This window comes from Ammodytes marinus, assembly GCF_949987685.1.
Source record: "Ammodytes marinus genome assembly, chromosome: 22".
NCBI lineage: Eukaryota > Metazoa > Chordata > Actinopteri > Uranoscopiformes > Ammodytidae > Ammodytes > Ammodytes marinus.
Genome location: NC_137226.1, coordinates 15,170,106 through 15,185,163, shown reverse-complemented (window position 1 = coordinate 15,185,163; position 15,058 = coordinate 15,170,106). Strand labels below are relative to the sequence as shown.

The window sequence follows — 15,058 nt, the reverse complement described above, 5'->3', positions numbered from 1 at the left end:
TATTAATTTTTTGATTGGCGTGATTTTCGGCAAACCACACATTTTTTGGGTGGTCACGTGGTCTTAAAAAATCAACAAACCCCACCTCATGTGTATTTGAACCAATGACGGTGCATTTGCCATGAAAATTAGATAAAGTAACAATGCTGCTCGACCAGCATCAGGCAGGAGATACAATGTGGCATCGCGCAGCAGCCGTCATCAATGGGTTAAGACATGACTGAAGTCAATGATGATGCAATTAATCAATTGAAGGATTTTGTTATGATGGATTAATGATTTACAAATGTTAATAATCAATGTAATCAGCAACACTATCCATGTGATAATTGATTGAATTTAATCAATTATGAAATCTAATAACTTTAAATAACCTTACATTTCTATCGCTCTGATTATGAAAGTCAATTGACTCTTTGTTTGTAGTTTAGCTTATCATAGAAATAAATCATTTTAAAAATCAATAAACCACATAATCAACTAAAGTATAATGCAAAGACTGTAAAAAAGTAACCATTTTACTCACATTTCTGAGTTTGTGTTGTTGTGAACGATTCCCCAGTCTCTAAAACTAGGAGAGGAATACAGTGTCACATTGGAAACAGGAATAACAATTACTATTTTACTATGAATAAAGAATAAAGAATAGCACAAATACTTAGGATATGGAAAAAAATATGGAAACATTTTATTGTTAGATCAGAAACAGTATTTAATCAAAGTTATAGATGTGTAATGTGCAGAGAAGAGGTGACATAAGTATTTAAGTCCTATTTTAAAAAGTTTAGAGAGTCAAATGTAAAAGAACAAATAATTCAGAAATAATAGCTAGTTCTACTACAGTGGAGTTGAATAAACATGTTTTACATCCTGTTGAGAAGTGTAATCTTCAACAGTTTATCTTCTTTGACAAGCCCATATTTTTCCGAGTTTAACCTTTTTTATGTATTAATTAATAAATAAAGCCTACAATGAATGTGATGGGAGTAAAAAGAGAAATATATCTTCTAAATGGTAGTTTAGTAGAAATATAAAATAGCATGACATTGAAATACTCTATTCTATTCTATAAAATACACTTTATAGAATATATTAAAAAATAATTAAATATGGCATCTTCACCTTTTTTTGCTTCTAAAATAAAGTTGTCTGAATCAATAATAATAATTTGTCTATTTTTTGGCATATATTATGAATTTGATGTTCCTTGTCCCTCCAAATTATTTAATGAAAGATTGCATGGTACCTGAGGCAAGAGAAAAGCAGACCGCCAGGACCCATCGTTGTGAGGCCATGTTGCCCTATGCTCCCTCGATGCAGAAGAGAAGGTCTAAGGAAATGCACAAACCACTTGGCTTATATAGGCAGTGTGTCCACAGACACAACAACCCAGGACAATTACACATAGAAATCATATCAGATAACAAATACATTGGTCACGTTTTATGGGAAACCAGATTAATTTGAAAATACATCCTGCTTATCGTATTGCATTTACAGTGTTCTCCCTGAAATAGAGTACCCTGAGGAATTGAAAGTGGGTGTGAGAAGTCCTCCTTCATGGAAACACGTTGACACAGCTTTTTAAGAAGGTGTGCCAGAAATAATTTTTCAAAAGAATGAAGAATAGCTAGAATAAATCCTTAAACACCATGTGGGGCTTTCCCTCATGTCTCAACTAAACCAAACTACATCCTGGTTCATGCCACCCCTTTCATTCACCCAGCATTTCTCATTTTCATGTCATCTTTTTGTACTTGTTTATTATTTCAAAGTGTTGGTTCACTTATTTTGCACACCTGATTACATATTTCAATAACTGTTACTTATTTGTATATATTGTAACTTACTTGGTTTAATTTGATTTGTTTACTTATTTTATTCTGCCTTTTACTCTTCTGCACTGTCCCTTTGTTGCTGTAACAATGAATATTTCCTCGTTGCGAGCCTAACAAAGGAATATCTTATCTAATCATCCAACTTAAAAACCGTCTTTGTCTGGTTGTTCACCAAAAGTAAGCATATCCCTTTTTGTTCATAATAGAATTAAATCCTTTATTCTCATTCCATTGTACAGGATCCAACAAAAATAAGAGTGCCACTCCTGGTTGGCCTATATGGGACACATTGCATACACAGCATTAAAACACTAGCATACAAAAAAAAAAACACAAAAACACACACACACACACACACACACATATTGCACACCGTATAAAAACACATTACACAGTATAAATCCCATAAGGACCCACAGTGACATCCACGTCACACACACTTTGAATGCCCTAAAATTTTCCTCATACAGGTTTATACTAGATTTTCACTCATTAAAGCGGCTACGCATAACATTTAAATATCTTTTAAACGTGTTTCCTCTCATAATCATAAATTATCTTTAACAGCAAACAAGACCATCAGTGCAAAGAAATACGTTTTTATATAGTTTTTATTACTGCGTCACCGTGAGAGGTGACACTGCATCAACTCATTGCAATCAGGTGTGTGTGTAGCACTGACTGGCATTAGTTGATGCTGTGTCACTAACCACTCTCACGGAGACGAAAAGAGTCCGGTGCCCTCACACTTTCAACACACGGACATGCACTATATTGCTTCCTGATCATTTGAATCTCGCACGCCCGGCACAAGCTAGAAAACAGCTTCACGACAGCTGGCGTTGTAAAAATACTACCGCTTTTGTCCAAAGGGGACGCCAACGTGCCATTTTACTCGTAGTGGCGGACGCCAACGTGCCATTTTACTCGTAGTGGCTTTAAGTCCCTTAGTGACATACAACATCCTGGTGTGGTTGTCATGTGACAGCCATGTGACTGTGACAGGAAGTGACTTCCCAAATATTGCAGTGTGACAGGTACACACAATTGGAGAAATGAGCAAATTTTAAAAGCTTGTTTTTTGTTACAAAAGGTGAGTTAAAACCCATTCAACAATTCTAATGCTTTAATAGGGTGTCCTGTATTACCTTTAACCTATAATTATTCATGATACTGATTACGTGTTGGAATGAAATTCAGTTACGGGGCCGCTGACCCACGGACTTTGTGTGTGTGTGTGCTCACGGGGAACTTTAGGAGGGGGCGGGGGTGAGGACGTTGACATGCGTTGCCTAGGCGACTGTGGGCTTTCCAAGATGGCGGCCGTTCTGCGCATGCGGTCCTCATATCGTGCAGGCTCCTCAGATCGTGTAGTGACAGTCCCCTCGCTCATCCCTACGTCACCACATTAATGCACTGCGGTCTTCAAGCAGCGAGTTATCTAGCATCATCTCAGATCCATAAGTGTGATAACACATGATAAAAAACCATCAAAACAGACATTGGGAAGGATTTTTACCTGCTCCGCCAAAAACATTCACCCATCTGTCGCTCTGGCGTGCACCGGCAGTGAGACCATGAGTGAGACGGGTTTCGGTTTGTAGCGGTCTCTCTTGTGATTGGATATACATTTCGGGATCCTCCAATACGTTTATTTGCCGTTTACATGCAGAGCAGCTGACTGAGAGACCGGCTTTATGAAACGCGCACATTATGAAAGTGATCACTTTATGAATAAAGAGCGATTTAACACTTATATTAACATATGTAAACCGCTTACTTCACCTTTAATTTTAGTGTTTCATTTATTTTGAATTAATATATGTTCTTTTGCTAAATTCAAAGTACATTTGACAACACATTCTAATATTAGGGTTAAAAAACAGTTTGGATAATATTTTGGATTAAAAATAAAATAAAAATAGAAAACATCAGAAATGTGTTCTACGTGGTCCACTTAGTCTGTGTTCCATCCCTCATATTTTTCCTATAAGTAGAAATGGTTCTTATGGGATAAAGGAGGTCGTTTGTTTAAGTGCCAGAGTCAATAAATATTAGAGGATTGTTTTTGTCAAAATGATTGAATATCTCCTCAAGATCCATTACCTGTCTGTACTGTGTGTGTGCGGCTGTTAACACACAGCCTAGGCTCTGTAAACTGGTATATAAACGCAGGGTGTGTAAAAAAGGGGGGCCCACTGTAGTTAGTAACTTGCCTGTTTACAGAGTCTAGGCTGTGTATTAACACTGGATTTTTTTTGTGCACACACACACACACACACACAGTACAGACAGGAAGCAGATCATGAAGAGATATTCACTGATTTTGTCAAAAGTGATTTTGACTACAAGCATTCTACAGAATCGCTGACTAGTGCCAAGATCTGATCTGTCCAATGTTGTTGTGAGAGTGAAGTGTGGCTGTTCTTTTTGTATGTTCCATCAAGGTGTGAATGGTCCTAGGAAAAAAATTGTTCATGAGTCTGGTAGTCTGAGTTTATATCTGTAGCCCCTGGGCATAGGGTGAGGGTGAGAGGCCGTGGCCAGGGTGAGAGCAGTCTTTGATGATGTGGTGGGCTCTAGACAGGTAGCGTTCTTGGAGTGAGGGAAAAGGCCAGCCAATAGTTTTTTGTGCCATGTTAATTACCCCCTAGAGAGCTTTTTGTAGGCTGCTGAGTAGCCAACACACCAAACCCTAATGCAGGGGAGCCCATTACGTCGATCATTGTGGGCAGATCGCATGGCAGTCTTTCAATAAAAAAAATTTTTTTTTTTAGATTTATTTAATTTTTTTATTCCAGAAAATAGTACTAAATAGCTCACATAGTACACAGCTGATTTAGCCTTAGTTTTCTTCTCAAAATGCACCAGATTGATGCATTTTACTTTAAAAGGTTCAAATTTATTTCCTAGAAGGTCCTGAGTCCCCACCCCAGTCTCCCAGATTCCCGGGAGAAATACTGTATTACCTTATAATGATTTGTTTATTAATCAAAATAAATATTGCTAATTTTTTGTTGTAAGACAGCCACTCAGGGAGCCTATGAAACCTCTCAGCCCCAGGGCCTAATAGCAGGTTGAGGCGGGCCTGGCAATATGGGTTCATGCAGTTATGCAAGGTACACCAACTTATATTGTACATATAAAGAATGATCAATATACACTCAACAAAAATATAAACGCAACACTTTTGTTTTTGCTCCCATTTTTCATGAGATGGACTTAAAGATCTAAAATTCATTCCAGATACACAATTGTACCATTTCTCTCAAACATTGTTCACAAATCTGTCTAAATGTGTGATAGTGAGCACTTCTGCTTTGCTGAGATAATCCATCCCACCTCACAGGTGTGCCACATCAAGATGCTGATCTGACATCATGATTAGTGCACATGTGTTTAAATAAATATAGGTTTTCCATTTTTAAAGTATGTAGATCTTCTTGACTCTGTCATTTTAAAAGTAGCTCAAAAGCTGAAACAGTGTGGGCACCTTTGCCCTAAGGCATTAAGTCAGGTCACCAGTATTCTCTTTTGAATTCTAGTTGTTTAGACTGTTCACAGCAGGCACAACAGGTTTGAAACCCTTCTTTGTTCACACACACATCTAACTTTCTCGGGATGTATGTCAATGGATTGTTATCTTTCGGACTGCGCAACATCACCCTTTTAATGGCTATACTTTACACAGCTCACCCACCTGTGTAACCTGGAGAGAGCTCCAGTGTCTTGCTGGCATATGCCAGCTAATCCTGTAAGGAACAGGCTTTAACAGCAAGTATGAATAGTGCGTTAAAAATTTGAATGGGCTAATATGACAAACAAGTTCATGTTTCAAAGTTCTGAATGCCACTCATTAATAATCCTTCAAATCTGCTGGATACAATCTCACATGGCCTCTATTGTGTATTGGTATCTGGCCTCTCCATCTTTTGAGACAGTCACATGTCTGAACAGTGTCTTAGCTTTAGAATGCTTCATTAAATGATGTAGGGCCCTATGAAATCCGTTTGGTTCGAAATTTCGTTTTTTGTCTCCCAAATTCCATTTTTTCCCCCCATTTTAATTTAGCTTTTAAACAGCTATCATTGCATCTACAGCTAATCCAAAAAGTGCACGCTACATTCTATCTACATGCCATGTGCATGTGTGTGCAGAAAGGAAACAGGCAACAACTTTACATTTTCAGATGGACAATCATTCTTCTAGTATGAGTTTTGAGAACTATGTAAGGGGTTAATATAAAAAACAATACAAAAGGGAAAATCCCAGGCCCAGATGCAATTTGGTGATGCTGACAGTCATTTTCTAATGCCGGACATGTGGAGGTGAATTTGCGTAATGCATTTTCCATCACTGTAGCTAACATACAACACACTTCATGTACTGAATTGAATTGTTTAGAAAACTTTTGAACAGAGCAATGTCTTCAATGATTGAATGAGCAGATATGAAGACCATTGTTTAACCCTCAGGAGTCCTGGCTCACGTATGCATGTTTGATTCTTGTCAGGGAAATTTTATATTTCAGACATATCTGTAATAGAAGACTAAACTCACAGAAAAATTAAGAATTTAATTACATTTTACAATAAGACAAAAGAACAGAGTCTCCCCACCACCTAAGCGGTTCAAGGTCTGCCCCAGATCAGCAAAGACACAGACTATTTGAAACCAATTCTACAGCCAGGGGTGTGCTCGTATAGCCTGGTCCAACCAGACCATAGTACTTAATTTCATTTGTACAGAAGGTTTGGAACTGCTCTATTGGCAAACGTTCACTCACTTGGAGGCGGGTGTCTGTTGAAGTTTAAAACTATTGTATCTGCCCAGTGCCACTCTGGATCAGCCAACCAATCGCATAACGTTTGGTCGTGACGTATGTCATGAGCCGGCTTCTGACGGTGCGTTCCAGTTGTACTGGGAACTCGAAAATTTCCGACTTCACTACATAGGCTATTGTAGTCTATATGGATCTACCGGTACCTGGCAACGGTAACTTGCTGGAGCCTAACGTTTAGTTATTTGGATGAGAAAGGTTGTAGGCGTCCATACTTTCGCGAGCAGATGCACTGGAACACAGACAGGTCGGAACTCGGAACTACCAAGTCAAAAATCTCCGAGTTCCGAGTATAAAGGAACGCAGCATTCAACTGAAACTGGAGCGCGACTTCGACATCATTGTTCTCAGCCACTCGTTCTGTTCGCTGATTGGACGGCCGGAAATTTTCCTGAGCTCTAACCTTTTATATACTATCTATGGCTCGAACAAATGAATTCACCGCAGCCCCAGACTGACTATAGCCTGGTGCTACCAGACCATAGTACTTCATTTCATTTGTACAGAAGGTCTGGAACTGCTCTATTTGGCAAACGTTCACTCACTTGGAGGCGGGTGTCTGTTGAAGTTTAAAACTATTGGATCTGCTCAGTGCCACTCTGGATCAGCCAACCAATCGCATAACATTTGGTCGTGACTTATGTCATGAGCCGGCTTCTGAAGGTGCGTTCCAGTTGTACTGGGAACGCGGAAATTTCCGACTTCACTACATATTGTAGGCTATGGATCTACCGGTACCTGGCAACGGTAACTTGCTGGAGCCTAACGTTTAGTTATTTGGATGAGAAAGGTTGTAGGCGTCCATACTTTCCCGAGCAGATGCACTGGAACACAGACAGGTCGGAACTCGGAACTACCAAGTCGGACATTTCCGAGTTCCGAGTATAAAGGAACGCAGCATTCAACTGAAACTGGAGCGCGACTTCGACGTCATCGTTCTCAGCCACTCGCTCTGTTAGCTGATTGGACACTCAGAAATCTGTTCAAGCAGGATCCCACTAATACACCCCAGCCCCAGACTGACTACTGAAGGGAAAATCAAATTTGGGCGGAAGTAGGTAGGCGGGCGGAGCCAGGCTAGACTGACTACTGAAGGGAAAATTAAATTTTAGCGGAAGTAGGTATGCGGGTATAGCCCCTTTTACCCCATTAATATAGAGGGCAGGGCCCTAGGTTCTTTAACCCAACTTATTTACTTCAATGTCAGTTTGGATTCCCTATATACATTTAAACATATGAAAACAGTACCCTTATTCATTCTTAAACATGCACAATATAAACAATTCACCATATGATTAAGCAGACAAACAAAAAGGTAAGTAATTCAATGTTTACTTAATTTTCTTATAAAATATAAAATGCAAAATCAATGGGAATACAATTCAACCTTTTTGATTATCACACAGCTTAAACAGAAAGCTATACACCTAAGCTAAGCCTGCATGTAATATTAATAAAACAAAGAAAAGTGTCCTTTCAAAACCCCCCGTTGCAGGCCTGTTGATGAGCAATCCTCTTCGCTCCTCTGAGCTAAAGCAATATTCTCACTACGTCCAATAGAATGCAGCGAATGTCCACGAAAGTCCACGGTCGGAAAAAGGGAAAAAAGCGCTCCTCACGAGATGCTGAGTCCTCTTCGCCAGAGGAAGGTGTAGCATACCCACGTGGCCACACCCGCTATCTGGCCGGCGATCCACGGCAAGTCCAGTGGCGTCTGTTGGCTGTTTTAGCTAACTGCTACTTTCCTCAGCTAGCTGGGCTAACTCACTGCTCGATGACTCGTTACCGTGGCCTTGTGCAGCTTCTAGTAAAGTCCGTGCTGAACGATATGTCAACTGCAACACTAGGAACACTTGAAGCTTATGTAGCTGATATGTCATCAACTTTAAACTACAACTCAATAACTTATTAATAAAAACGTGTGCTACGTTTTCTACACTCGTGTTTCTCTCACAATCTCAGAGTAAAAGCCGTCTTCTTTTCTCTCTTTTCCTCCAAATTCCCACATCAACCCACAAACATGTCATTGCACCCCCTGGTGACTGGATGGCTACATTACAGGTAAGTAAATGAAAGGACTTCCAAAAACATTTCTACTGTATGCAATATTAAAACACCAACAGAACATTATGAAAAACAATAAACTTGTATTTAACCAAAATAGTAGTTATTATGTATCTAGATTATTAATAACCAGAACCCTTATTTTCAACTGGGTTACACGGGCGGTGCCAGTCTATAGTGCTCGGACTGGCCTCAGGGTAAACAGGAAAACAAAGGAACAGTTGGTTTTGAGTTTATATTATAGTGAGCAACTAAGATATCTTCAAAGGGACAGGTAAACCCAGTTATATTGCCTCCCATAAACATTCCACATACACTACAGTGAGACCAAACCAAGATTACAGAGAGTGATTGTAGAAATACATTACTACAAATAAGTCTGCCCTCACAATTCTGAGTGGTAAAAAGATTTGTTTTTGTCACAAAACCATTGGTTTGATATAATGTGCGATTTGATGACAGAACAATGACAGAAAATTGTCATTTTTTTTTATCAATTTTCTGACATTTCTGATTTACTGATCAAAATAATACTAAATAAATTGCAGTCAAATGAATCATTAATGAACATTGTGTTGATCTATTATTCCGAAATATTGATGGGAAAATAATTGGATTTACTTCTTTAGTGGACCCTTTGAACATTCACCATTCAAAAAGACAGCAAACTGCAGGCTGGAATTTTGATAGGCTATATGACAATACTATCCTAGCACTGAAATAATCCAAGGCTGTTCAATTGGGATCATCAAAAAGTACATCAGCTGTAAAGAGATGTTATTGGCAAATACATACCTTCTGGGTTGCCAGCGTGTGTGACATCCTGCTGACTCTGCGCGTGTGTGTGTGTGTGCGTGTGCGCGTGATGTACAAAAAACACGGACATTTATAATACTAGAGCCAGACCTGCAGGGGGCAGCCGTTTAACAATTATGCATGAGGCAGCCTGTTGTGCAGTAACAGGTGAAACATGGTGATGTGAAGCCCTATTTGAAATGTGTTTTCATCATCGATAATCTGTAGGCTATGTAGCCTACACACACTTTCATTTTACATAGCCTAGGCCTACATGTTGTAAACTAGGCTAAATTCAGGTTTTGAAAATACTTCACTTGGCAACAATTTAGATTTTGTTTGTACCCATATGAAATGTTGTCACTATTTGCATGATCGCTTTCGTGAGTAGGCTTATCACATGTTTGCCTTACATTTCAATAGCTTGTTAATCCCGAAGTGTGTCCAGTTCTTGTGTACAATTTCCGTTATGCAATTTCATTTGTTGCAGGCTTTAAAACCCTTCCCAATGCATGCATGACCCACTCCCTTCACTCCATGGAGCATCACGTTACCAAAACAATATTTCCTTGCGTCACGCCGACGCTGGTGGTGACGAACTGCTCCACTACACTCCTCCTCCGATACCTTTTCCTCCCTCCCCACTCTTCTCCTCCAACTCTCTCATCAGGACCACGGGGATGTGATAAAGACTATAGGCTACGTTTTTGGCAACCCACAAAGGCTGGAGAACAACTTTATTTAGCAGCCAACGATAGCCTACATTTTGGGAGTGGTTAGCCTATTTGTTGGAGAAGGAACTCCAAACTGAGGGAGGGGTGGGGTGAATTGAATTAAGTGGGTGAGTGTTTGTTTTTCTTTTCTTTTCCTTGTTTTTTCTTTTCGAAGCATCAAACACAACTCGGCAGCCCTAGTCCGTCCGTTGTTGTGTGTTGTAGTTTTTTGACCATATGTCGCGAAAGCAGGTCGACCATGACTACAACCTCCGAAGTATGAGCAACCTGATGGGTGAGCGCTGGAAGAAAGTGAACGACGGAGGAGAGCGCACCCTCATCAAGGCTCCGTCCAGCGCCAGCATCAGCAGCCAAGGCGCTTCTTCCTCCGCCGCTGCTGCCGGTGCCCCCCCTCCTCCTCCAGCGGCACCATCCACTGCTTCCACCGGGGACCTGGAGAGGGCTGCCCGCAAGCAGTTCCAGCAGGATGTCACGCCCGCCTTCGTCTACGTGCTGGCCGCCTTCTCCGCCCTGGGGGGGTTCCTGTTCGGCTACGACACCGGGGTGATCTCCGGGGCGATGCTCCTGTTGAAGAGGGAGATGGACCTGAGCGCCCTGTGGCAGGAGGTGCTCATATCGAGCACCGTGGCCGCGGCCGCCCTGTCCGCGCTGCTGGGCGGCTTCCTGAACGGGCTCCTCGGGCGCAGGGTGTGCATCCTGCTGGCCAGCTTCTTCTTCGCCCTCGGGGGGGTCGTGCTGAGCGCCGCCCCCGGAAAGGAAGTCCTCCTGGTGGGGAGGCTGGTCGTCGGAGTGGGGCTCGGTAAGACAGACATGTGTTTCAAGCATGCTCTCTAGAGTCTGACCTTATCCAGTCTTGTCATTCAGAGGGGCGAAGCAATAACAAAAAAAAATCTCTGGGCACAATAGACCTACATAGAACTAGTCTCTACACAATTTGTTAACATATCGTTTTTGTGTAATCCAGGAGAAACAAAAAAAATTTTAATAGCCTACTTGCCAGGCTACTACATCACATTAACCCTGCCACAGAGGTAAAGACAAAGTGGCTTGTAATTGGAAACCAGTGAATGTATCTCACCCTGGTGGCAACAATAATGATAATGTGATAGCTTACTTTATTGATTTCTATCCTGAACATTTGCCCCTGCACTTGCTCTCCATCAGAAAGTTCACAGGTCAGAATATGCTCAAGTGCACCTTAAACTCATAGGTCAACTCCCCACACCATCCCATCGTATTGAATTGGTAATATAACTGTATCTCTCTCATCTCTGCCCCTCTCCCCCCCCCTGCCTCAGGCCAGATATTTTCATTACTAACAAAGCTTCAAACCACACAGCGTGGCCCTCTGCTTGCCCGGGGTGCATGCCACTTGCTTATTTTATTATCATCATTATTAGGATCATAGGTTTTATGATTTACTTTGGAGCCAGTAAAGGGGGAGTCAGTCAAATGCCTGTTGTCAAAATCAATTGTTATCAAAAATCTGTGAATATCTCCGCTACCTGTCCATACCGTGTACTGAAAAGAAATCCAGTGTTAATACACAGCCTAGGCTCTGTAAACGGGGATGTTGCTAGCTAAGGTGGCCAATTGCTTACATTCCCTATGTTTACCAGTTTACAGAGCCTAGGCTGTGTTTTAACACTGGATTTTTTTAAGCGCATACACAGAACATACAGGTTGCGGGTCGTAAGGAGATACGCCTATCCACTGATTTTGACAAAAAGAGATTTTTACAACAAGCATCCTCCAGAATTGCTGACTCCAATATGAAGTTGTAAGGGAATATTGTGAGTTAGAGGTGAATAAACATTTACAGCACATCCCAAAGGGCAAGAAAAAGCACACAGCAAAAAGCACACGAGGGACTTTCAGTGTCAACGAGGTCGCCTTCTAGACACTGATGTCTGTTACATTTATCTAATTGGCTGGCCCCATCCCTAACACACCTCTGCACATTCCCTTTTGTACTACTTCCTTTCCCTACATGAATGAATATTTCACACTTTCTCCTTTCTCCAATCATCCCTCTCTTTCTGCCTGTTCCTCTCTGAGCTCTCCACACCATGCTTCCACATGTGACACTCCAATTTTGATTAGAATTCATTGTTAAATTCAAGCTTAGTCCGTTAAAGCCCCTGGAAACCTGGTTGAAAATTGTAAAAAAAAATAAAAATAAAAATCCACATATGATATCATAGTTGGGTGTCTTGTTAAGCTTTCACATGCTCGACAGGACTGTGTGGGCGTGGCCGTACCAAACGGTCTCCATGGCAACAGTAGCCACGTTTTTTTTTTAAATAGAATGTGCCGTGGTTGGTTCAAAATACATATTGTGTAATAAGAACCAGAGCATAGCCTGCCTTTTATTACTTCAATTTCTGTTTCTGAAAGTTTATCAAACCAATTGACGACATCTTTCATTTGGATTGATAAAAAGGCCTTAACTCTTTTCAGATGCTTTCTGTCATGCAACTAACTCCCGAAATGACATAGTTAGAAGGAGTTTGTGGATTGGGGTTAACATTGGCTTTGATAAACACCCTTTGGACAAAGTAAAGAGCTCTGTGTTTGCTTTCTCTGCTAGCTGAAGCCTTTTATAATGGATGTTTGATTTGCCATCAGACAGATAAAGCGGCCGTAGTTTGGATTCTCGTCGGATGATGTATAAATCAATCGTACCATAAAAAGCACGTATTTATTAATCAGGCATGTGCAATGATAGATGTCTCTTGGGTTGGTTTGCCCAGCTGGTGGGAAGACTTGTAGCCAATCTTTGCTAGATAAATGACTGTGAAAAGCAGGAGATAATGATTATTCAGAATTTCCCATATTTATTTGTTCAGTGTTTGTTGGATGCTAAGCTTTCCTTTGGCTATAAAAGACATAGACAGTAAGAAAGCCATGGTTGTGACAGCGACATTTTTATTTTATTTGTAGGAGCTTAAATAAATAATGATATAACGACTGGGACTTTGACAAAACTAAATTAAAGCGTCATGTTTTCCTGTGACGGATCGTATAGCTTGGGGTAAATCACAAGTCTGTGGAAAATTTCTAACTGGACAGGAACCTAGCAAATCAGGGGTCGACAAGGCTTGTGACGGGTGGAAAATGAACCCTAATATCTTCAGATAGGCTGTGTGCAAAAACTTATATAAGCCTTTCCTCTTACTAAACATTTTTTAATGATAGATTAGTTGTGTTAAGACGACAATTTTGGTTGCTTTTCTTTCCTCATATTGTTCACTTTCTCTGTGCAGTCAGCTATGGATGAATGGTTAATGGATTCATGGATTAGATTTTGGCTAAATTAAATGTTATGCTTAACATTCACACATTTTACCAGTTTAAATAGAATACACTTGGGTTTTGTACTGTTGGTTGGACAAAACTAGTTATTTGAAGATAGTCAACATGGGCTCTGGGAAAGCTTGATGAACATTTGTCACTAATTTCCGACATGTTATAGACCAGTCACTACCTGTTGCTGGCAGAAATAAACTGATCATTTTCTACCATTGAATTTTTGAAATTGAAATTTGACATTGTCAATTTGAACGGCCCTAAACCTCCTGAGGATGGGTGGCCTTCAAGAGACAGATTTTATTTAAAATACCGGCAAAAAGCACTCCAATGGCAACGCAAAAAAGCATGGATGTGATGCTAGTTATGCCAGTCTTGTGTTTGTTAATAACCAGAAAGAAAAAAAATCTTCATGTTTTAATATAAAAGGACAAAATTAAAACATTGCCTTTTCCCAAGTGAACCTGTCAAATGAGGATTGGAAATGCTGCGGCTCATCTACACACACACACAAGCTCTGATTGAGAATATGGAGGAAAAAACTAATCACCCGGGTCATTCCAGCCCTTACATTATAAGTGGCGGTTTCATTACCCCCTCCCCTTCTGCTATCATAATCTCTTCCCACACGGTCATCTCCATAATATGAGCAGGCTCGAGCCGGCCCTCCTAAATAATGAAACACATTCTGGCACCGCAATTAGCCGACCAAGACACTAATAAGGAATTTTTTTTTATATTGCATGCAATTATTTCTGGCCGTGCCTGACACCTGCGCACATACATCAAGAAGAGGCAAGCCAGTTACTTAGCATCACTGAATTGAACGCGCCAAAAAGGTCATCGGAGCTGTTTGTCAAACCAGGAAAAAGGCCAAACCCCGCAAAGCCCTGCCTCGTAGTATTCCTACCCAGAATGCCTCTGCTCCCGGCAGATATTGTTAATCTGACCTTTTGCCTGAGCACAAGGAGGGTTGTGTGATACGAGCAGTTGCCATTCTGAGTAAGCTGATGGTATTGAACTAGACTGTTTGGACTGACATGGATTTATGACATAACTTGGCTATTTCAGTCAAATTAAGATGTTTACCTGCTCCATGGGATATTTGTAGAAAGACGTTTCCATCTTGAAAGGTTAAACCGACTCTTGTTAGCTCTATTGGATGGGACTTGATATGTAATGACAGTTATTGTGTAATTAAACCCAGAAATGTACTCCATCCTGTTATCTCTGCACAGTGCACACACAATGATTTCCTGCATTACCAAAGCACCAGCACTACCATGCCATAGCATGTTTACCGAAGGCGATAATCGCAATCTAGGCTATTATTGCAATGTTTTTCAGTGGGAATTATCCTCTTGAAACCTGCAATATCAAATTTATTTGGCTTTTCTGGGGCGGCAAAACAAGCTGTGAACATAACATTGACATATTTCTTTTAAGTTGACTTTAAGTTGATTTGGTGTACTGGACTG

The 15,058-nt window shown here is 40.6% G+C and overlaps 1 protein-coding gene across 1 annotated transcript in view; it reads left to right on the top strand.

Moving 5' to 3' along the window:
* Positions 1 to 10,487: 10,487 nt before the first annotated feature.
* Positions 10,488 to 15,058, top strand: part of LOC307268246 (proton myo-inositol cotransporter-like) — a gene marked incomplete at both ends in the record, with an annotated part of 61,916 nt that continues 57,345 nt past the window's right edge. Inside the window, one exon of the mRNA XM_080050801.1 lies at positions 10,488 to 11,070. Coding sequence (XP_079906927.1) covers positions 10,488 to 11,070 — 583 coding nt within the window. The remainder of the gene's footprint in view (positions 11,071 to 15,058) is intronic.